This window comes from Maniola hyperantus, chromosome 2 (genome assembly GCF_902806685.2).
Source record: "Maniola hyperantus chromosome 2, iAphHyp1.2, whole genome shotgun sequence".
NCBI classification, from domain to species: domain Eukaryota; kingdom Metazoa; phylum Arthropoda; class Insecta; order Lepidoptera; family Nymphalidae; genus Maniola; species Maniola hyperantus.
Window position 1 is genome coordinate 8,217,133 of NC_048537.1, and position 22,917 is coordinate 8,240,049.

Genomic DNA, 22,917 nt, shown 5'->3' on the forward strand with positions numbered 1-22,917 from the left:
GTCGGGGGCTCGATCCCGGGCACGCACTTCTAACTTTTCGGAGTTAACTGCGTTTCAAGTAATTAACTAAATATCACTTGCTTTATCGTTAGGAAACCTGCATGCCAAGAGTTCTCCATAATGTTCTCAAAGGTGTGTGAAGTCTACCAATCCGCACATGGCCAGCGTGGAAGATTATGGCCAAAACCCTTCTTTCTGAGAGGAGACTCGTGCTCTATAGTGAGCCGGCGATGGGTTGATCATGGTGATGATGATGATGACCTCATATTATATCAAAATGCAATTAATGTACCTAAATAAATATAATTTGAAAATTAGAAGTTAGAAGTTAATATCTACTTCTATGTAGACGATACGAAACATAAACTCGAGTAGTATATATATTATTCCTTGCACAGACTGTTCCTAAAGATCCTTCTTTAATTTTATTTTGTTGACAAATTCATATTCTTACCTAAGTACAAAGGAAATTGCAATTTTGTTGCAGGTAGTTGGTGGTGATACGTGTGCTCGATGTCGTTCAAGGCTACCTTCAGAAGAAGCTTTCTTGAGCCACATGGCACGTCACCATCCTGCGTTGCCGGCCCCTTGCGTCATTTGCCGTCAAACTTTAGCTTCCGAGGCTGAAGCGCGCTTGCACGCCCGTTTCCATTTACGGCCGAATGAAGACGAACAAAGGTGTGCAATATGTCTAACAGCGTTGTCTGAAAGTGAGGCTGGGGAAGGAGCGAGGGCATGTAGCGCTTGCTACGCCCGTCATGCTGCTCCGAGAGCTCCGCCGCCCTCGGACCACGACTGCCGTCTGTGTCGTCGGACCCTCGGCTCTCCTACCCGTTTACAAGCTCATCTTATCGAACACACGTTCGCCGGTATAGGCGCGTTTACGTGCTACCTTTGCTCTGCGATGTTTACAAGTGCAGCCGGATTGCAAAGGCATTTGCCGGAACATGCTACAGCACCTAGACCTTATGACTGTGGTCGATGCGGGTTAAAGTTTTTCTTCCGCGCGGAACTCGATAACCACGCATTCGTCCATCTCGAAGAAGCCGAAATCGCTCAGAGGGCATTTTATGAAGCCTATGCACGTGGGGCGGCGTCGGCATGGGCTGCTTTGCAACCGACGGACGTAGCGCCGCAGCCTACGGTGTCCACTCCGGCATCAGTGGATAACGAAGTGACAGTCAAGCAAGAACCGGAAGTGAAAGAAGAACGTAATGATGAATATATTGAAGTATCTTCGCCCCCTCCTCAGCCTCAGTCGGCATCTACTTCGCCGGTAGTGAAACAAGAGAAGCCTGACGAAGACTGAATGAAAAGCTAAATAAATGTTATCGTCCGGTGTGGGGTTCATTCCTACTGCAATACTAGATTACGTCCTTGCAAATTATGCACTAGTTAAGTTAAATTTTGTTATAGTTGTGTCCGTTGAGCGTTTAGAACGCAAATAAAGTAAAATTAGATAGACCGTCGTCTTTTATGTTGGTTAGGTAACGTCTATGTTTTATAATATTTACACGCGTATTTGTATAAACTTGTTAACTTAATAAATTATTATTATTATGCTTCACTTGATATGGACTTTTAATATCTCCTGTAGAACACTATAATCTCACATTCAAAATTATTTGCAGTAGGTACATTTAAAATTACCTTTATTAATATTATTAAGGAAAATTACTATCCCTATTATTTTCGTACCCGAAGGGTGCCAATGGGACCCTATTACTAATCCACCGCTGTCTGTCCATCTGTCCGTCCAACCGTCTGTCCGTTCGTCTGCCACTTTGTCTGTCAGCGGGCCGTATCTCATGAACCGTAATACTAAGACAGTTGTGACAGAGTGTGTATTTCTATTGCCGCTATAACAACAAAATAATAAAATGGCCGCCATGCAAATTAAAAATAAAAAGTATAATTTATAGTGTTATAATCTTGGTACGGAACCCTTGCAAGTCCGACTCGCATTTGACCCGTTTTTTATGTTCAACTCAACTGTAATACCTACCTACTGACAATTGTTACTGTGACCAATCAACGTAAAATGGATGTAAATGTAGGAACGAAGGCTTAAGCTGTAGCAACTTGCTGCTGAATCCAGGGCAGCAGAGCGGCGACATTGACGTAGGCGGCAGGCACGTTGGCATTGGCACAGCCCAGCCCCCACGCCACCAGCCCCACCACCACCCACTGCCCGTTCACCTGGCACACGAGGCCTGAACCACCATCACCCTGTAAACGTTCCAATTAATAGTACACTGCAGCGGCCAGCAAAAGAGGCGTTGATGGACGTACGTGTAAATGTGGGCCGACGCAAAGCCGAGGCCACACATGCGTAAGTCCATCAATGCCTAAGTAGTTGTGGCCAAAAGTTTTCCTTTTTCGAAAAGAATTTCTTAGAAAAAAGATCCCACACATGTTATTAGGTAAGTTAATGATGAAAACCTAAGATACTAACCGTACAGGCATCTTTACTCGTCTCCCCGCCAGCGCATATAAATGAAGTGGTGTCGAGGACAAAGGTAGATCCCAGGCGTGCAGTTTGCATCTGCGTTTGACAGGTAGCTGGTGCGACAATCGGCACGTCTACTTCCTTTAATATCTGTTGGTATTGGCCTTGAAGACCAAACATATCCTTTCCCCAGCCTGAGACCCAACATCTACAAACAAGCAGAAACTGACTAACCAACATGTTAATTAACATACCTACAGCATAAACTGCTCGGTCTAGAAACTTGAAATTCTGCGTATAGGTTTTCGTGATAACATAGCTAAACATAATATATTACAGCTAAAGATGTATGCATGTAGCTAAATAGACATAGCTAAACGGTTTGCGAAGATGAAGTGGCAATGGGCAGGGCACATACATAAATTTAGTTCCAAAAACCGATAGACTTTGGGACCTAAGGAGCTACAATGACCTCGCACCGGTAAGTGCAGCGTTCGGAGACACCGAATAACTTAACTTGTGACGCATGAGAAGTCATTTTGTATGAACTATAGAGAGGTAGTACAGCTTTGAAGAAGAAATCGGCTGCTCTTACCTTTGACCAGTATAAGTTGCGGTTGAGGCCGGTGGTAAGCAGGCCCTGTTAATAGTTGTTGTAGAACCAACTGTCGGAGTCAAAGGCACTGCGGAAGACAGCCGTAGTATCGTTATATCGTACTGCAGAGTGTTTGCATTGAAGGATGGATGGGTGAATACTTTCGCGACGTTGTATTCTTGGAAAGGTATTGGTTCATATGTACCAGCAGCATCCCATTCACCCAATCGGACTTTTACATTCGGCGCCGTTCCTGAAACACTGTAAGTAAAACCTCAACTTGGCTTCGACACACTGGCCGTGTGTCTTGATATAAAAGAATTTTTACTAGATGGTGCGCGCAATTTTGACTGCTGGGATTGAGGATTATGAAAATCGTCGGAACTACTTAAGTACTTACTAAAAGTAGTCTATATCCGTCCTCGGGATGCAAACTATCCTTGTACTAAATTTCGTCAAAATCAGTTAAACGGATGGCCCGTGAAATACTAGTGGACAGACAGACACACTTGCGTATTTTCAATATTTGTATAGAAATATTATGGATTTTAAGAGCATGCTTAGTTTGATTGCCCTTATTCTAGAGACTGTAAAATTAAGATAAAAATAATAAAGGTAAGTAGGTAGTTAGGTAGGTACTCACATGTAAGGTGACATACGATGAGTAACGGTTATAACGTTGAGTTGATCTATAAGAACTCCACCGGCTATGTAATCATTTTGTTTTGTAAGAATTAAGACCTGTGTAAGAAAAGTCAATGTAACAATAAACAAAATAATGAACAATAAATGTTTTTTAAATATTTTAATTCATAAGTAAATATAATATAATCCTAATAATATTATAAATGTGAAAGTGTGGATGTCTGTTCTCAATCACGCAAAAACGGTTGAATGGATTTGGATGAAATTTGGAATGGAGATAGATTATACCCTGGATTAACAAATAGGCTACTTTTTATCCCGGGAAATCAAAGAGTTCCCGCGGGATTTTGAATAATGTAAATCCACGCGGATGAAGTCGCGGGTATCAGCTAGTTATATAAATTTATTTATTTACACAATCCAACTTGTGATTATCATAATGCGATCATTACAAAAAATTCTCTTGCTTTAAACTTGGTATTGTAAGCGCTTAAAAGCCTTCGCTACGCGTAAGCTACGCTTCCGGCTTCCGGTACGCAGAGTTTACAGCTACGCTTCCTGTACGTAGAGCTTCTTGGTACGTTTCATGTACGCAGATTTTACCGCTACGATTCCTGTACGCAGAGTTTACTGCTACGCTTCCGGTACGCAGAGTTTACTACTATGATTCTGGTTGCAGAGTTTACTGCTTTTCCAATACTCAGAGTTTACTTTCTTCTGGTACGCATAGTTTACAGCTAAGCACCCGAAACGCAGAGTTTACTGCTACGCTTTCGGTACACAGAGTTTACTGCTACGCTTCTGGTACGCAGAGTTCACTATTACGCTTCCAGTCGTTTTTTTTCTTACCTTTATAGGTATCGACTTCATGCTAGTTATATTACATTTAGGTAAAGTCATAATTTCGCACTCACCTGCCAAGGATATTCTCCAAAATTAGCTTGACCAGCAGCAGGCATGACAACCGGGGCCGGTGATGTTTGTAAAGTGCCACATGCTATTGTAGCTGCTGTAGTAGTACTTCCACAGCAGTATTGCTGGCCAGCAGGGCAGGGTGCAGCTGTCTGAAATTGTTGACTTGCTTTTTAAAACATTTATCCGTTAAGTGGCTTTTTATTTTCATCCAAAATAAAAAATTGATAAATCCTAAGTACGCGGGAAGCCTCATAAGCACTCGATGTATTACATACTTAAGTATTTTCTTTACAAATTTTTTTTCTCTGCAATTAATTATTTTATTTATCTAGGTTTATCGGTTAGACTGGAATCCGGAAGACCATATGGCCATTCCTAAGTATTTACTATTCAAATCCCTTGGCCTATTGTTTTATAATCACTCTTCGAGTCCTTTACACTGTCTAGAATTGCAGGTTATTAGTCATGTTTACCATAGTTAATTAAGTTTTTTTAGAAAGATTTAACTTACTGGTGTCACAATTCTGAAGTCAATCATCCCAGCACCGGAGCTTGTAACACAAGTGCCTGCTGGAACACATCGGCAGCTTTGTCTTTTACGAATTCGGTGTTCGCTATCTTGCATGTATTTTTCTCTTTTTACATCTTCAAGTCTCAATGTTACGTATCGTAAGCTTCTGCGTTCTCTAGGAAATTTAACAGCTGAATCAAACGCTGGAACCTGCGCAGTATATCCCATTATGAGTGGAGCTTGCATTGCCGCGGGAGTGGTGCCAAGCCGTGGATCGATCTGGAATGACCCTGAAGTGTTTTCGTCAGGATTAGAAACACATATCGCATCAGGATTGTTACAAAGCAAAACTGGTAAATTTTCTTCACTAGATGTCGATGCCGTTAAAACTATATTAGTCGATGAAGTAGAAGTAATGGATGGCGTTGCAGTGGATAGTGTTAATGTCGTCAATGGTGGTGGTGTTACGTTACCAGAGATTGTAGTTCGTGCTGTTGTTGTTGTTGTTGGGGCAGCTGTTGTCGTCGTTGTTGTAGCCGCAGCTGTCGTAGCAGCCACTGTTGTTGTCGTGACAGGGGCAGCTGTTATTATTGTTGTCGGGCGCGCTGTCGTGGTAGTTGTGGTCGTCGTCGTCGTCGTCGTCGTTGTGGCTGCAGTGCTCACGGTCGTCGCAGCCGTCGTAGGCTGAAGTATCGGCGTAGGAACTCCTTGCACGACCACGATCGTAGCAGGCGGCGAAGCATTCGGGGGCAAAAGCCCTAAACAGGCGGTCAACAGCCACAGACACATAATATACGCAAGTTAGCAGCAGTCCGGCTAATCATAAACTGGCATTGATCTGGACTCGTTTAGTAAATATAGTTATAAAATCAGATGAGATGAGCCCATATTAAATATGTCCTTACTGTGACAATTGGTATTCCCCTAACAATTGCAGCCTTCATGGTATTTTGCGCGCAGCTATAGCGATAAATTGACGCAATCAACAAAATGTGTATTACTAATCCATAGCAATCACTATCGTCATTTGCAGTAAGTACCTATAGTTAGTTTATTTTGCATCATATTCTAGCATATCTAGGTACTTAGTTGTTAGAGGCAACCTAAATACCTAAAAAAATGAGCACCTAGAACCAGTATACGCAAGTACCTACCTAGGTAAATAGAATGAGCAGCTAGATTCCCTAAGCGCAAATATTTCGAAAATCTCTTTAGTGCCTATGCACAAGGATCTGACATAACATGGGTGCCCACTTTTAATTACTCGTAAGTAAATGTAATAAAAATTTCATTAAATAATATCGAGATTGATTAAATTCAGTGTAAGTTAATAGACGAATAAAGTCTAACAAAAATTTGCGTGTAGGTACGTTGTGTCGGCGAAAATTATTGTGTCAATTAAAGTCAAAACCAAGTCAAAAGTAGAAACCTTGTAGAAACATTTCTTCAGTGTCGGCTTTGCAACGGAAATATTCAAGCCGCTACAGCGTTTGACACACAACGCCCGGACACAGCTTAGTGAATTTATTTTATGTAGGTATGTATTTAAATTGCACCAAAATAATTTTGCATACATATTCACGATTTCACATTTAATTCATAAAAAGGTGTCGAGGTCAAATTACGAGTGTAAAATGTAGCAGTTAATAATAACGAGATTTTGTTGTTAAGCAATATCAAAACAGTTTATCATTATTTAAATGGGATTCTATTTGTAAATGGTACCATTTTATTTTTAGGTGTTAATAATGTGAACTAGATAATGCCGACGACTTCGGGCGGATTTATGTTTTTTTTTAAATCTCGTATCTCTTTGATTCTCCGGGATAGAAAGCACCTAAGTACATAATAATATTATGTCTAACTCAGAACTCTGTATCAAATCACAAAATCAGTTAAACGGTTGGGTCGTGAAAATCTCAGACAAAAAAAAACAGAAAACACATTTTCGTATTTATAATATTATTTTATTACTAGCTGATACCCGCAACTTCGTCCGCTTAAGTTTAGGTTGTTAGAAATCCCGTGGGCACTCTTTGATTTTCCGGAATGAAAGTAGCTTTTCTCACTCTCCAGGTCTTTAACTATATCCATCAAAAATCACGTCGATCTGTTGCACCCGTGGTTGCACCCCTCGCACCTCTCTACCTGCTTCTCTACTCCTGTCCCGCTGGCAAGTTCGGTTGGATTAGCCCGTTCAAACAGTTAAAACTTCAATTTTATTTATTAGTAAGTATAGATGATAGATAATACGAGTATTGTTAAACTGACAAACAAAGCTGGTAGTTAGTGATTATACTAAGTGAACGAGTGAAGACGTCACACTTTGCTATATTAAAGACTAGCGACCCGCCCCGGCTTCGCATGGGTGCAATGTAGATACTAATGTGGTGTCAATACTAAAGTTGAGTAGTTTTTGAGTTTATCCTACTTTTTCTTATAATATTTGTTAATTTTCGATGGACGCTTGATTTCTTCCGATATTTTGTTCGAATATCGTCATATTCAACAAATTAACACAAACCAATATTAAACTATACCTATAAACCTTCCTCTTGAATCACTCTATCTATTGGTGAAAACCGCATTAAAATCCTAAAATACATACATACCTACAGTGGGAAGCAACTTTTTTTATACTATGTAGAGAAGAGGCGCTCGCAGGTCACTCCAACATTTTACATAGAAACCAAACTCTATATGATCGCACGCGCCCCTTCGTAATCTCGCGCCCCTAGGCACGTGCCTAGTTTGCGTTAGGGATAATCCGCTACTGCTTGACGGGTCTTGACAGGCATGACAGAAAGACAGACAACGAACGCAGTGATCTTATAAGGGTACCTTTTTTTCTCTGGAGACCCTAAAAACAGTCAAAACATCAAAATTCCTCAGTTGCACATTTTTTGTCGATTGAAAAATTGGTTGAAGAACTTATCTGATAATAATTAGTTAAGTATACCTACTTTTTATTTTAGTAAGTATATCATGTTGCAGCAGTCAGTACCCGTAGTACAAGATTTTACGTCTCACCAAACCAAACCAAATTCGAGAGTCGAAATACTTCCGCGTTACAGTAAACTGGATCTTAAATGCCTTGTTTTAAAGCTCAAGTTTGTCTACACTTCTACAGCCAGCGCTCCAAGCAGAAACATTGCGAAATTAAAATCAGTGGCATTGAATATTTGACTTCAATTCAAGGCTGTTTAGGTCCATTTTACTGTAACGCGGAAGTATTTCGACTCTCGAATTTGGTTTGGTTTGGTGAGACGTAAAATCTTGTACTACGGGTACAGAAGAAACAAGATAAAATAAAAGTAAGTAATTGTACTTACCTATTAATTATTAAGTATTATTGGTGAGCCCCACACTACTACTTTCGGCTAACAACTGCACCCGCGTTTAACTCTTTTCTATGTAGGTAAGTATTTTGAAAATCAATTTGTTGATAAACTGTCGATTCGAAAGATTCGAATTTCGATCCTTTTTTAAAATATTCCTAAAAGGGATAAAATTTCGTAACTTTTTGTCAATGACGTTCTCTATATATTAAGTATAAAGTAGCTATCCTTTTCCTCCGTCCACGTCCGCATTGATTTTAAGTTTTTAAAGATCCCTTCCGAGTTCCGCATTACTCAAAATCCAGAGTTTACGTTAAAAAGAAAAAATATCAAGTTTCTAGCGGTTGATACAAATATAAAGTTCGTGCCACCTGCCGTTCAGTACTTACACTGCTACAAAAATGTAGCAACCGTTATCAGAGAGCATGAAACTAGCGCGATACAATAGTTTAACGTATTGTCAATGTAGATGGAGCTAGTCGAAGCGCTCAGCGCGGTCGCTAGGGGGAGCTGGAACTCGTAATCCGCAGTTGCGCATGTTGGTTGTACGTCAATATAAACAAGAAAGAAGTCCACAATCGAGTCTTCAATATACATTTATACTTATGTATAGGCGATACGCAAGTCCAGGCAGTTGTGCTCGGCTTGCGCACACTGCTTGAGTTATTCGAGGCCGATTATATTACATTTTGACGCATAAAATCCGTAGCGTTTCTGCGGGTAATGATCGATTCGCGTAAATTACTTTATACACGCTTAATTTTAGTTAAAGTTTGTAAAGTGAAAAAGGATTGTGACTACATAATCGTAGTGTTATTGATCAAATCGATGACATAAAGCAGTTGAAGTTCATTCCATGAGCTACATTTTGATTGAGATCATTCGCTGATAAAATGTTTTTTTTTATGTAGCCGCTTATGTCAGAGAGTGTAAAATGTGTTTTGTGGGTAGGATCCTTTTAAAACAGGAAAAACTTTACGAAGTGAAAAGGGTGATGATTTAGTAGGTAGGTACTCGCCCTAAAATTCAAATAGTTGTCACGATGCCTTCGTACAGTCAAGAAATACATCTAGTCAATCTAAATCCTAACGAAGAAGGTACTATTAAGACTGAAACGAAAGATGGCACAAAGGAGGACGTTAAATATGTTGCCTCTGATGTGGTCAACAATGGAGCACCGGCTGGCTTGAACGCGGACCAGAGGCTAGCTTTTGCCCTCAGAGATTTTTTGGTTGATGGTTCCCCGAATATGGTTTTGGATCAGGACGGGCCGTCTCCGTCCGATCTCGATTCCAAATTGCCTTATATAGATGAAACTGTGGATATCGAAGTGGAAACTGTCCAATCAGACGGGGAACTACCTCAAAATCATGAAACGGACGAAGTTCTGAATAACGCTGCTTGTCGGTTGAGAAGATGGCGGGCGGCATCTCGTAAGCTACGTCGACCGCGCATCATAAACAATTTGAGCAGTGACGATGCTTGTCACGGTGGTGTGAAGAATTTGAATGGCGGGCATACTGATCTCGCAGATCGACTGCGAAGCCTGGCCGCGGCCAGCAACATGTCGGCGTCGGCCGGCGAGCTGCTCTCGCTGGCCCCTCCGCCGCCGGCCGCCACCGCGCCCCCGTCGCCTGGCTGTCTGCTTACACCTTCCTTGGCAGATCAAAGCGCAGCTGAATATTTTGTGAGTATACCTGTACCTACTAAATCAATACTTACACAATATATCTTATACAAAAGGAAAAGGCGACAGACTGATCTATCAATGCACAGCTCAAACTACTGGATGGATCGGGCAGAAATTTGGCATGCAGAATGCAGATAGCTATTATGACGTAGGCATCCGCTAAGAAAAGATTTTTGAAAATTCAACCCCTAAGGGGGTGAAATAGGGGTTTGAAATTTGTGTAGTCCACGCGGATGAATTCGCGAGCATAAGCTAGTTTATCTCAAGATGATACCTACAATTTAATCCACGTGGATTTTTTTCCGTGTTTTTAAAAAAATCCGTGGGTAGGTACTTTTTGGTTTCCGGGTTAAAAAACAGGCTTAAAACCAAAATCAGTTAAGAGGATCCACTATGAAAAGGACAGCTCTTTCGCATTTATAATATTAGTAGTAGGTACCTACCTAAGTACCTATGGATTATTATAAATGCGAAAATATGCCTGTCTGTCTGTTACCATATTTTTACGACTGAACCACTGAACCAGCCTTGACAAATTTTGGCACAGAGATGACTTGTAGCTTGGAGACAAATAAGAAGAATACCTACCTACTTACTTTTATCCCGGAAAATCCAACGTACACAAGGGATCTTTAAAATCCCATATCCACGTAGGTATTATGTTTATGTAAATGCATGCATTGCACATTAAAACTTTATGTTGGATACAAAGAACATTCGCCCTTTTTTAAGTAGTATTGCAAGTTTTGATTACGATGGGTCATGGGTGTCTTTGACGTCAAGAACAATATTTATTACTTATACCTACCTACCTACGTAGGTACCTACTTATACGTCGGCAAAAACTTTCACAAACAGAGCTACGATTGCAACCTTGCATTGTGTGTTCTTCTCTTATCTTTGTTTTATGGGCTTAAGTCGGTAATTATTTTATTATTCGTTGGTAGCTAAATACTTAGATGAATCGAATTTTCGATGAAACAAATTGCCATGCGAATGTGATCGAAGGCTATCACACCGCAATGTTTGATTAGAACTGGGTTTGTAAACAGCGATTTCTTAGAATCTTATGTAATTACTAATCAGCAATCGCACCCAACAAAAAGGAAAATGTTTGTCTTGAACACCAGAATAGGACCCAATGCTTTCTCTGCGTCACTGATAAGTTGATAACAGTTGCAGCAAATAAGGCCCAATTACACACATATTATCTATGTAGATATAAGTATATTAAAAGATTTGTGGCTGACATATGTAATGGACTAAGAACCAGCGCGTGCCAGACCGTCGTTATTGTATAAAAGCTGGACGTTTCTCTGCGTATTGTCCCCAACACTGGGAGGAACGTTTGTTTGGATGTTGGTTTGGATCATGGTGGCTTTATGAGAATTTTTTACATCTTTATTACCTGTTATCTCCCAAAGTCACCATGATCCAAACGAACGTTCCTCCCAGTGTTGAGAGTTGATACTGTCCTTGATAGCTCCAACTTCACCTATCGCGGCACCGCAGTCCTGTCAACCAATGCAATGCAAATTGGTCAAAATTTTATCGTATTCTTCATAACATGAAAACGTATGTTCTTTCATTTCTTCTTCAGACGAGAAATTGTTAATTTTGATGTGTTCATCACCGACAGTTTTATTCGCAGTTGAAGAGTCTTAGAATATTTATCGCATAAATCAAGTTTCTTGACGTCATAAGAGCGGTTGCTGGTTAAAATATATCTTCAATGCTATTGAATACATTTATAGCGTTTCAAATTATATTGGATACAGTTAAACCGATTTCATAATATTATTGTTTCCATTGTGTTAGCTGTACTGTATTTGCTGTACTTATACTACGTCTACACGTAGGTATTTACTACTATATAAATTTACTAAATTTGGTTTACTTATACATTTACCTTAAAATACATAGATCCCCATTGGATGAAAAAATAATCTATTACCATACTGAAATTATATTATCATAAGTTACTTCTGGTCAATTTTCAAAAATTCCACTCTAGCGAAGTCAGGGCTGGTCAGCTAGTCTACTAATACACTCGCAATTTTAATACTTATCGTCTAAAGAATCTCACAAAGTCCATAATCTTTGATTTTTAGGGTTCCGTACCTCAAAAGGAAAAACGGAACCCTTATAGGGTCACTTTGTTGTCTGTCTGTCTGTCGGTCTGTCTAGAAACCTACAGGGTACTTCCCGTTGACCTAGAATCATGAAATTTGGCAGGCAGGTAGGTCTTATAGCAGACATAAGGGGAAAAATCTGAAAGCCGTTAATTTGTGGTTACATCACACAAAAATAATTAAATTATGGTCATAAACTAAAAATTAGTATTTTCAATTTTCGAAGTAAGATAGCTATATCAAGTGGGGTATCATATGAAAGGGTACAGGGTACCTGTACATTCTAAGATAAAATTTTATTTATTTTTATGCATCATAGTTTTTGAATTATAGTGAAAAATGTCCAAATGTACTACTGTAGTACGGAACCCACGTTGTGCGAGCCTGACTAGCACTTGGCCGGTTTTTTGTGCTAAACTTATACCTAACTACCTACTTAATTTAGAAACTGCTGTATACAGGGATCTAACTAACTGTGTACTTACGAGTAGGTACCTATGTATGTTGGCAAAATGTAGAAGTTCACTATTGTAATCACTTTGTCCTTCAATCACGCTGCAACGAAGCAACAGATTGAGGCGATTTTTTGCATGGATATAATAATATGTACCTAATTAAAGACTTGGACATTTTGGACTTGGACACTTTTTATTCCAGAAAATTGACAAGTTTCCACGTTGAAAATCTAAATCCAAGCGTATAAAGTCTACATCATCTGAGTATCTATCTACCTAGCGAAAAAATTTAGTGTCGAATTGCTTCGAGGAAAATTACAGCAGGCTAAAAATAGTTTTTCCAGACGTGTAGTAAGAAAAATAAATGAATTGAATACATACAATGTTGATAAGAAGCTGGTCACACGAAGTAGAGTCTCATTGATGAAACACGCAGTCGCATCATGCCGGGCGCGTGCAGGAGTATGGAATGTTTATTGATTGGTTCCACACCAACGCAGATGTTAATAACTTTTCTAAAAAATGATAAATTGAAGTGTGCACATTTCATACTCTGTAGATTAGTTCGAAAGTTAAACTTCCCGGACAGTATTACTACTGTCCAGAAAAGTAAAGTATGGAATTTCATTTCTGGACTGTAGACAGTAGGTATTATTACTACAGCAGCTGTCCAGGACATAGAGCAGAAACAAAGAGGAGATGTTGTATTAAGATTTCCCTATGAAATATCGAGTGACATTTTGCGGGGTGAGGGGTTGTGGAACGCCGCCCACTTCTCAATTTTCCATCTGCGGGTTAGTAGCAAAACTACTCGCTTAGCGACCTAACATCGATATATTGATGTCACTACATAGTTCAGCTATCTCACACTAGATGTCAATAATCTAGAACTATTTTAATAATTACGTATAAAATTACTTACAAATGAAATGTGATACCATTCATAGCATCAGAACGTCTGTCTGAATAACTTTGACACGATAAAACAACACTTCATCCTTTTGTTCTTAAAAACGCGAAAACACACCGATAATACGAGTCTCAATATATGTGAACCTGACGAACGCAGACAGCATACTAACTAAGGCCCCGCCCACAGTGATGACGTCAGGACCTAGTTGAAAATCACAGTGCACAGTTGCTTAGGCCAACTCCTCTTTGTTTCTGCTCTATGGTCCAGGAAAGTAAGTTTGAATTTGGAATAATGTTTGTTCCTCACAAGCAACCATCGACATAGGACATCACTGCTCACAACTGTTCAGAAAAAGGTTACTATGATAAGTTTGAATTTGGAATAATCTTTCTTCCTGAATATCTTGTATATTTTTAATATTTGAATTCGGAACTCTAATGAATTGCGTTTTCAGCGCTCACAACACGGCACGGTTATCCGTATCGGATTTTTTACATTCGGAGCAAAACTTTAAAAAGTTAGATTTTTTGTCTTATTAAAAGGCGCGAATTGACTGTTCGGTTTAAGTTATTTATCAAAAACAAGTTAGTCAGTCAAGTTAAACAAGACAGTTAAGTCAGCCGTGCAGTAATGTACTATTTCTTTCATCCATCCAGCATATTTATAGTCACTGACCGATCACCCGTGACTCGTGAGCATTACTTACTTATCTACCTATACTTATTTTATTTCTAGGAATATCGCTATAGAGCCTGAAAAAGTGTTTTTTTGGCTTTTGGGGTATAAGTACATACATTTTTGGGTTAGTAGGAAGACCGACCAAAGAAGTTGCTTAGGGGTTGAATTTTCAAAAATCCTTTCTTAGCGGATGTACGTCTTCAGCCCGATCCGTCCAGTAGTTTAAGCTGTGCGTTGATGGATCAGTCAGTCAGTCAGTCACCTTTTCCTTTTATAGATTGAGATTTTATAAATATAGGCTATATTTAAGTAGGTATTAGAAATCTTTTGAATGAAGTGAATAAATTTACTTTCTATCATTTTTATGAGGTTAGAAAAATTTAAGTATTTTTTACACACATCGAGTTGAAGCAGGTCTTGCATTTTACGGCTTTCGTTCGAACCTTAAAAGAAAGATTGTTATCACTGGCCTTGCGTCAGCTGAGTTCTATTTTCCGAGAGACTGCTTGATTTTAGCCCGATAAGCTATTCGGGCCGATTGAAGCGAGTCGTAATAGGTACCTCGCGCCCTCGTGACCCAAATTTCAGTTCCGACGTCATCACTAGGAAGAGCTTAGTGGGGCGCCAGTACAGTGACCCGCGCTTACTACCGCTGCATCTCGTTTATATTTTACAATTCTTGTACCACACGAGTCTACACTGTACTACTGAGGAACTTCCAAGTTTCATTTTTAATCTTTGAATGCTTTCTTTTTATGGTTCCGTAACTCAAAAGGAAAAATGGAACCCTTATAGGATCACTTTGTTGTCTGTCTGTCTGTTTGTCGGTCTGTCAAGAAACCTACAGGGTACTTCCCGTTGACCCCGAATCATGAAATTTGGCAGGTAGGTAGATCTTATAGCTGACATTTGGGGAAAAATCTGAAAACCGTGAATTTATGGTTACACCACACAAAAAAAATTTAATTGTGGTCATGAACTAATAATTAGTATTTTCAATTTTCGCATTAAGATAACTATATCAAGTGGGGTATCATATGAAAGGACTTCACTTGTGCATTCTAAAACAGATCTTTATTTATTTTTATGCGTAATAGTTTTTGATTTATTGTGCAAAATATCGAAAAAATACGACTGTAGTACGGAACCCTCGGTGCGCGAGTCTGACTCGCACTTGGCCGGTTTTTTAATCTTTTTCAAATCTAGGCAATCAGAAATTGATAAAGTGCGAGCGAAGCGAGCGCGCAATTTTTCACAATATTGATCATGGGAGGCATATATTTGTTTCCTTTTCAGCACCGCCCGAAATTAAATCTAGGTAGGTAGGTAAATTTATGGGCGGTCGGCTTGCGCCCCCTAGGACTCTGCGCCCGGGTGCACCGCACCCCTAGAACCCCCGGGTAAAGACGGCCCTGCTTAATTATAATTCTGTGCTTAGAAAGCAATACATCCTCTTCTCTCTACTCTACTACCGTCCAGACTCCAGAGGTCTTTTTACCTGACACCAAATGTGTGTAACATGTTCAGACATTCACATTAAAGGTTTTACATACTTTAACACGATACCAATACCTACGTACTTACTGTATCAATGGATAAACTCAATTTTGACGAGATTTCGTTATCAGTCATACATTTTATCTACCCACTTCAATACTAGGTAGGTACCCACTTAGTAATAAGTACGTTTATACATTCGTTTTTGGCTGGGGCTTTTATCATTTACTTATTTCATACTTAATTTAAAAAATCCAATTTGGAATAAAGACAAAAACATAATACTTAATCTACCTATATCTATAAAAATGAATCGCCGAAATGTATGAACATACCTACGCGCATAACTTCCGAACGACTCCAGTTTTTCTCTGTATATCTTAATATATAAAAGGAAAAGGTGACTGACTGACTGACTGATCTATCAATGCACAGCTCAAACTACTGGACGGATCGGGCTTAAATTTGGCATGCAGATAGCTATTATGACGTAGGCATCCGCTAAGAAAGGATTTTTGAAAATTCAATCCCTAAGGGGGTGAAATATGGGTTCGACATATGTAAAGTCCACGCGGACGATGTCGCGAGCATAAGCTAGTTGATAATAAAATACAAAAAAATCTGTCTGTTCGTCGTGTATAACAATCATATAACTACGGAACCCTATCTTATGCGTGTTCTTATTTCTTGTACGCATTTGACCAGTTTCATTTAAGTATTTAACTAAGTTTAAATAAAACATCATTACTCACAATCTGAAAACTAACATTATGATTATTTTTCTATTAAAATAACTGCCTGTTAGCTTGAAGTACAAGGTCGTCACTGACGTCAAACACATATTTTGTTCGCGTGTTGTTGTAAGCGCTTCAAATGTCAATTTCATTTCGTAATTTCGTACATATACAGCTGTAAACACAGCCACACCTCTTGTTAGTGAACACTAATCAACTAATTACGCTTCGTATAAATGTTGGTCATTTAGTGGATCGGACTAGACCGTTTCCGACTTTTTGTTTTCCGACTACTGCCAAAGGAATTGTTGATAAGTAATGAACTTAATAGCTAATGATAAAGACATTCCTTCTAGAGAAAGAGTCTGTGAGGGCCAGATCTCCGTTATTTTATAAAAGCTGAAATTGCGCATTGCCTCCAACACAGGGAGGAACGATCAGCGACTATGCAGTTTTGAGCATGGTGACTTTGGCAGATAAAACATAACAAAGGTGTCTCTGGAAACATTGCGCATAGAAACTTTCAACTTTTATAAAATAACTAGGGCCTGCCCCTCAATTTGTTTTTGTAAGTAACTAAGTTTGTTAGTAGATAAGAAGTTGAGGTCATACTGACAGGTTTGTTGAAAATAGAAATAAAATTGTAGAATACAAATTTTATTTGAAATAACCCTTCTATGGGTAATAATTTAGTTCGATGGTATAGAATATAGATGTATAGATATACCCCTGTAGATGTTGATTAGTCGTTGCAGTGGGCTTTCGTCTTATGGCGTAGCGAAAAATATCTACATGCTTGAGAGATCTCCATAATATTGTCAAAGGTATGGTGAATACTGCCAATCCGCACTTGAACGCGTGGCGGATTATGGCCCTTCTCATTCTGAGAGGATACAGACCTGTCCTCAGTAGTGGACTGGCGATGGGTTGATCATGATTATGATAAATATATACCTACCTACTAATTTGGAGGCGTGTATCATTTTGCTTGGAAATATCGAAATGAAAACGTCACAGTCATTGATGACCGACAATCATCAATCGTGACCGAGCGAAACGAGGCCTCTGAGTTTACTTGCGTGAATTTGCCTCTGTCCGTCTGTCTGTCCAAAAACGTCAGAGTTTTTATTTACTTCAAAGTTCAAATTCAATTTATTTACAAATAACTCAATGACTTAAAACCAATGATATTAGAAGAAAAATAGGTAGATAGGTTACTTATATCAAATTCGATGTTTAGTAATGGCACGCTGCGTCAGCGCCGAAAGACTCAACACACATAAACGCATAGATAGTATTTTAACCTCACACAACAGAGAGTAAAGGACGGTGAACTAATAACCTCAGCTTCAGTTGCGCACGAAAAAGAGACGGTTATATTTTGCACTACCTCGTCCTGCACAGAAGAGTGGAAGAAGGACGGATATATGCCTAATAATGCGAGCGTAAAAGAGACGGGACGAGACGGTAAACTAGAAACTCCAAAGAAAAAAAAAACAGTAAAGTCTATTCGGCTAATGCCGATTTATGCCTACACTGTAGTTGTATAGTAAAATAAAAACCTTATACTGTGGTATTTAATATATTACGAAGTAGCTTTTTCCCGCGGTTCCGCTCGTTTTTAGGGTTCCGTGCCCAAGGGGTGCCAACGGGACCCTATTACTAAGCCTCCGCTGTCTGTACGTCCATCTGTCAGCGGGCTGTATCTCGTAAGCCGTAATAGGTAGACAGTTGAAATTTTCACAGAATGTATTTCTATTGCCGCTATAATAAAAATAATAAAAATTAAATTAAATTAAATAAAGGGGGCTCCCATACATGGAAAAGAAGTCGAAATAAAATGACTAAATTTTACGCGGACGAAGCCGCGGGAAGGTAGGTAAAGGAATAAAATGTGAAATGAAAATATTTTTTATTTTTGAAAATATTTACTATTACACAATCTACATACTCATAGCCAAAATTCCCTCATTGTATGAAGAGACCCAGCAGTGGACCGTAAAAAGATGTTAGACCATAGTTAATTTATCCTTCCCTAAAACAGGAAATATGCACACTATTTGAATTGTCAATACTCAGAAGAGACCTATCTGTTTATTTTATATTCTTTGATCGGAAACTTTAAAATACGTACAACGATAACTTGATACGTACTTATGGCATGTGACATAAGGTACAAATTGCAATGAGTTGCATTTTACACAAACGTGCACGAGTTTGTTATTGTTAAATAAGTGAAAAATACGAATTATATAAAAGAAATAGTTTTACTTACGAATGAAATGTGATTCCTTGACTTTTGGAAACCTTGCTTGTGTAGTTTGTGCAGAATCTCATCACACACGACGGCATTTTCGGTTGTTTTGGGAGACGAAAACAAAATACACATTACTATCAACGACGTCATCGATAGCGCGACGACAGCGGGCGACTGAGCTCAGGTTTGCTAATTAGCTTAGTTTTAACGTGCCACTTGCGGTCCGCGTATAACGTATCTACCTATTTTCTTCTAATATCATTGCTTAAAACTGAAAATTAAAGAGGTAAATAACCTAGTTATAAAAAAACGGCTTTACATCAATAGCCTTAACTTATGTTTATTCTATAACTAGCTGATGCCCGCGACTTCGTATGCGTGGATTTAGGTTTTTAAAAATCCCATAGGAACTCTTCGATTTCCCGGGATACAAAGTAGCCTATGTCACTCTCCAGGTCTTTAACTATAGCCATGCAAAAAATCACCTCGATCCGTTGTTCCGTTGCAACGTGATTGAAGGACAAACCAATAAACCAACAAACAAACACACTTTCATATTTATAATTATAATATGGGTACTGATGGGTACTGATTAAACAACAATTAAGCATAGTAATCGTCAATCAGTCAGATACCAAAAATCAAGATTAAAAAAAACAGTTTTTCCTTGTAAAGGTTTTACTTTGAAATTTAGTCGATACGAGCATTATTATTATTAAATGTATTTTTGTATGGCTTGGTTCGTTCTGGTTGCGAACCACTAGCATTTTCATTTCAGAGTCAGTATCCTCATCGTCATTGTATAAAAGAACACCCTGCGGCGAGATAGCGCTGAAGGAACTCGGAAAAGATACGAACACGTTACTGCGTTAATATTACTTTTATTAATCTCTTAATTACTTATTTTATTATAATTACTATTAACCGCACTATTCACAATTTGTGCTGTACTCAGCATCTCTCTAGAGAATGATCTCTCCAAACTCCCCAAACCTCTGGCTAAGTTTCGAACCCTCAAGGTAGGGGAAACCCAATCTGATTGGTCACCACTCCGCGCCAACTGGCGTTACCCAATCAACGAGTGACAACAGATAGTGTATTTGAAAATTAAGTTGGACAACGTGACAATAACAATCCGATTGGTCCCCACCGTTTTGCGCCAACTAGCGTCAACCAGTCACAGAATGCTGACATTTAAAAACAGAGTTGCCAACGTGACAGTCAACAATCTGGCCGGTTCCCGCCATTTTACAACAACCAGCGTCAATAAACACAGAATGATAACTGATAATCTATTTAAAAGTAAAGTTGCCATGGTGAAAAATAAAATATAATAAAATTTTGAAGCTATTTTACTTAAGATCCTAACAATCGACCGTCCTGACAACGTGTGCGCCCCGCACATGTCGCCAGGAGGCATCCTAACAATCGGAACTTAGCCAGTTGTTCATTCTTTACATCATACCAACCTACATTCTTATTATAGTGCTATTATGATGATACACAAATAATAATGGCGACGTTTAATAATTAATATACATATTTTAGCAACTGAATAACACAATATCCTATATGTATCATATCAAAATATAAACTATATTCTCAACTTGTATCTATATTTTATACATTGCAATCAGCATGATTAACGCAACAATCACAAACATCAATATATTAGTTGCACAAGTAAACTTGTAGGTACTATCTTTAATCTCATTTAATCTAGGTGTATTATCTTTAATCTCATTTCAAATCAAAATATTAATATACTTATAACAATATTTCATTATATTCTACTGGTTATTATTCATCGGATAAGTATTACTTCGTAGTTAATTATATTTATCCATCTGCTTTATAAGAAGAGCAACGATCAATTAATGTTTTCCATCACTTACGAATATCTATTAATTGGGATTCGAACGATCAATTAATCGAATAACCCATTATCAGATTATTCCTTAAATGATAGATTTATCGAGAAAACCCCGTCAGACGTGCCTACAAGACGATCTATTTACTTGTGGCAGTTAGTGGGGCAACATACTCTAATATTCTCGTACCAGGACACGATCCGATCAATTCTCGTGCCTAGTTCTAGTGTTTCTGTTGTATCAGGACACGATCCGATCAATTCTCGTGCCTGATTCTAATATTCTCGTACCAGGACACGATCCGATCAATTCTCGTGCCTAGTTCTAGTGTTTCTGTTGTATCAGGACACGATCCAATCAATTCTCGTGCCTGATCTGTAACAATGGAAAATAATTGTCTGTAGTTTCAATGCATCAAGGGCTAATACGAAACAAAAACACACACACACAAAAAGGTGAACATAATATAACATTGTAAGCTAAAATCATGTGTACTGTGATCGACTATTTAGCTATGGTTTAATCAATTCTCACTATCAGAGTTGCTACTGGTATCCGAACCGTTCACCTCCAAAGCAGCAATATGTATCCATGGCATCATACGGTTGGCGGCAACCGTTGTGGGTCGTTTGCTTTGCATGCCTATCAAACCTGGCACCGGCGCTACTTGATATCTATCCTTGCCTAAGACTTTAGTGACGCGGTAGGGCCCTATGTACGAGGGCATGAGCTTTTTGCTCTGTCCATCATTATTAAAACATGTTTTAGTTATCTTAACTAGGTCACCTACAGTATAAACTCGGGCTGGTTTTCTGCCCTTGTCGAAGGTTTGTTTCTGCTTCACCTGTTCGCTGTCAATCCTATCTTTAACCCCTTGACGCAAGATACTGACGTCACAGTTTCCATCAGAGCTTTTGGATGCAGCATTAAGAATAGGATTCATTTCGCTGTTGATGGGAGTTCCGAACAGTACCTCTGACGGCGTTCTACCGATTGTTTTCTGGATGGTGTTGTTCAGTCCCCATTGAATTTTCCCCAAATGACTATCCCAATCTTTCTCACCGTATTTCACCGTCATTGCCTTTAAGGAGTCAAGAATGGTACGATTGTACCTTTCTACTTGACCATTCGACCTAGGGCTAGCTACTGCGTTAAGAATGTGCTTAGTGCCCTTATCCAAGCAAAATCGAGTGAATGTGTGAGAAGTGAAACAGCTACCGCGGTCACTTATAATACGGTCAGGAACTCTAAATGTGAAGAATATGTCGTCTAGAGCTCTTATTGCGTTTAAACTGTTGGTATTTCTAACGGGCTTAATGAAACAAAATTTGGTGAAACCATCTACAATCACGAGCAAATGTGTATAGCCTCGCTTTGATTTGACGAAAGGTCCGAGGTGGTCAACATGTATGGTATGAAACGGCACATCTACTTTAGTGATAGGGTGGAGCAGACCTTCACTTGACTTTGGACGGGTTTTGGCATACGCACATTCAATGCATGAATTCACATATTTTTTAACGAACTTTGACATTTTCCCAAACCAATATTTTCTCTTTATCCTTTCGAGTGTCTTCTCCACCCCAAAGTGACCAATATCGTCATGGTTCATGCGACATATCTGCCACCTCGCACCCTTTGGCACTACCCAACGCACGTTATCCTTATCTGACCCTAAATAACGAAACAACTTATTATCTTTTATTAAAAAGTTATCTTTTATGTATCTGAGCCCCTTCTCATCATGGTTACAACTTAAGATACTTTTTATCCTACAAAGCTCTGTATCTCCCAGCTGAAGTGTATGCAGCCAATCCTCATTGCTAATTGACCTAACAGCGGGAACATTTTCGACGAGAGATTCTTCCGAGCTCACAACAGGATTACGAGACAGGGCGTCTACGTGGCCCATCTTCACACCTGGCCTATATTCAACTGAACATTGAAATTCCTGCAGCAAAAGCCACCAGCGTGCTATTCTCGGGATCAAGTCTCGCTTTGAAAACGTGGAGCGGAGAGCACTGCAATCTGTAACAATTTTAAATGACTTTCCTAACAAATAGACCCTGAACTTCCGCAGAGAACATACGACCGCTAAAGTTTCCAGTTCATAAGAGTGGAAATTCCTTTCTTCAGGGGACGTTTGCCTGCTATAATACGCTACTGGGCGAAAAGTATCGCTTCCGCTGGGGCGCTGCAACAATATACCTCCAATACCCAATCTGCTCGCGTCCGTA

At 39.1% G+C, this 22,917-nt stretch overlaps 3 protein-coding genes across 6 annotated transcripts in view; 2 read left to right on the top strand and 1 right to left on the bottom strand.

The window, feature by feature from the left end:
- Nucleotides 1-1,572, top strand: part of L (zinc finger protein Lobe) — a 69,281-nt gene extending 67,709 nt beyond the window's left edge. For all 3 annotated transcript variants that reach the window (XM_034979852.2, XM_069503831.1, XM_069503826.1), the window contains one exon: nucleotides 488-1,572. In XM_034979852.2, the coding sequence (XP_034835743.2) occupies nucleotides 488-1,309 (822 nt within the window). In that variant the 3' untranslated portion in view covers nucleotides 1,310-1,572. The remainder of the gene's footprint in view (nucleotides 1-487) is intronic.
- A 318-nt stretch (nucleotides 1,573-1,890) lies between these two features.
- LOC117990000 (phenoloxidase-activating factor 2-like) lies at nucleotides 1,891-6,143 on the bottom strand. 2 transcript variants are annotated; one of them, XM_069503959.1, is made up of 7 exons: nucleotides 5,589-6,135; nucleotides 5,116-5,405; nucleotides 4,604-4,753; nucleotides 3,688-3,785; nucleotides 3,045-3,305; nucleotides 2,456-2,657; nucleotides 1,891-2,229 (listed from the first exon to the last, which is right to left on the bottom strand). In XM_069503959.1, the coding sequence occupies exons 1-7, from the start codon at nucleotides 5,902-5,904 to the stop codon at nucleotides 2,068-2,070; spliced, it is 1,479 nt and encodes a 492-aa protein (XP_069360060.1). In that variant the 5' UTR covers nucleotides 5,905-6,135; the 3' UTR covers nucleotides 1,891-2,067. The 2 variants fall into 2 exon arrangements, with proteins under 2 accessions (XP_069360060.1, XP_034833317.2); XM_034977426.2 differs by having other exon boundaries at nucleotides 5,116-6,143.
- Nucleotides 6,144-9,055: 2,912 nt separating this feature from the next.
- Nucleotides 9,056-22,917, top strand: part of LOC117992688 (C-Maf-inducing protein-like) — a 43,789-nt gene continuing 29,927 nt past the window's right edge. The window contains exon 1 of the mRNA XM_034980401.2: nucleotides 9,056-10,140. Coding sequence (XP_034836292.1) covers nucleotides 9,496-10,140 — 645 coding nt within the window. The 5' untranslated portion in view covers nucleotides 9,056-9,495. The remainder of the gene's footprint in view (nucleotides 10,141-22,917) is intronic.

Coding starts and splice junctions, on each gene's coding strand:
- LOC117990000 (XM_034977426.2), bottom strand. CDS start 5,904: ATGTGTCTGTGGCTGTTGACCGCCTGTTTAGGGCTTTTGCCCCCGAAT. Junction 4,754..5,115: donor ACTTCAGAATTGTGACACCA/GTAAGTTAAATC, acceptor CAACAATTTCAG/ACAGCTGCACCCTGCCCTGC. Junction 3,306..3,687: donor CATCGTATGTCACCTTACAT/GTGAGTACCTAC, acceptor TTTTACTTACAG/TGTTTCAGGAACGGCGCCGA.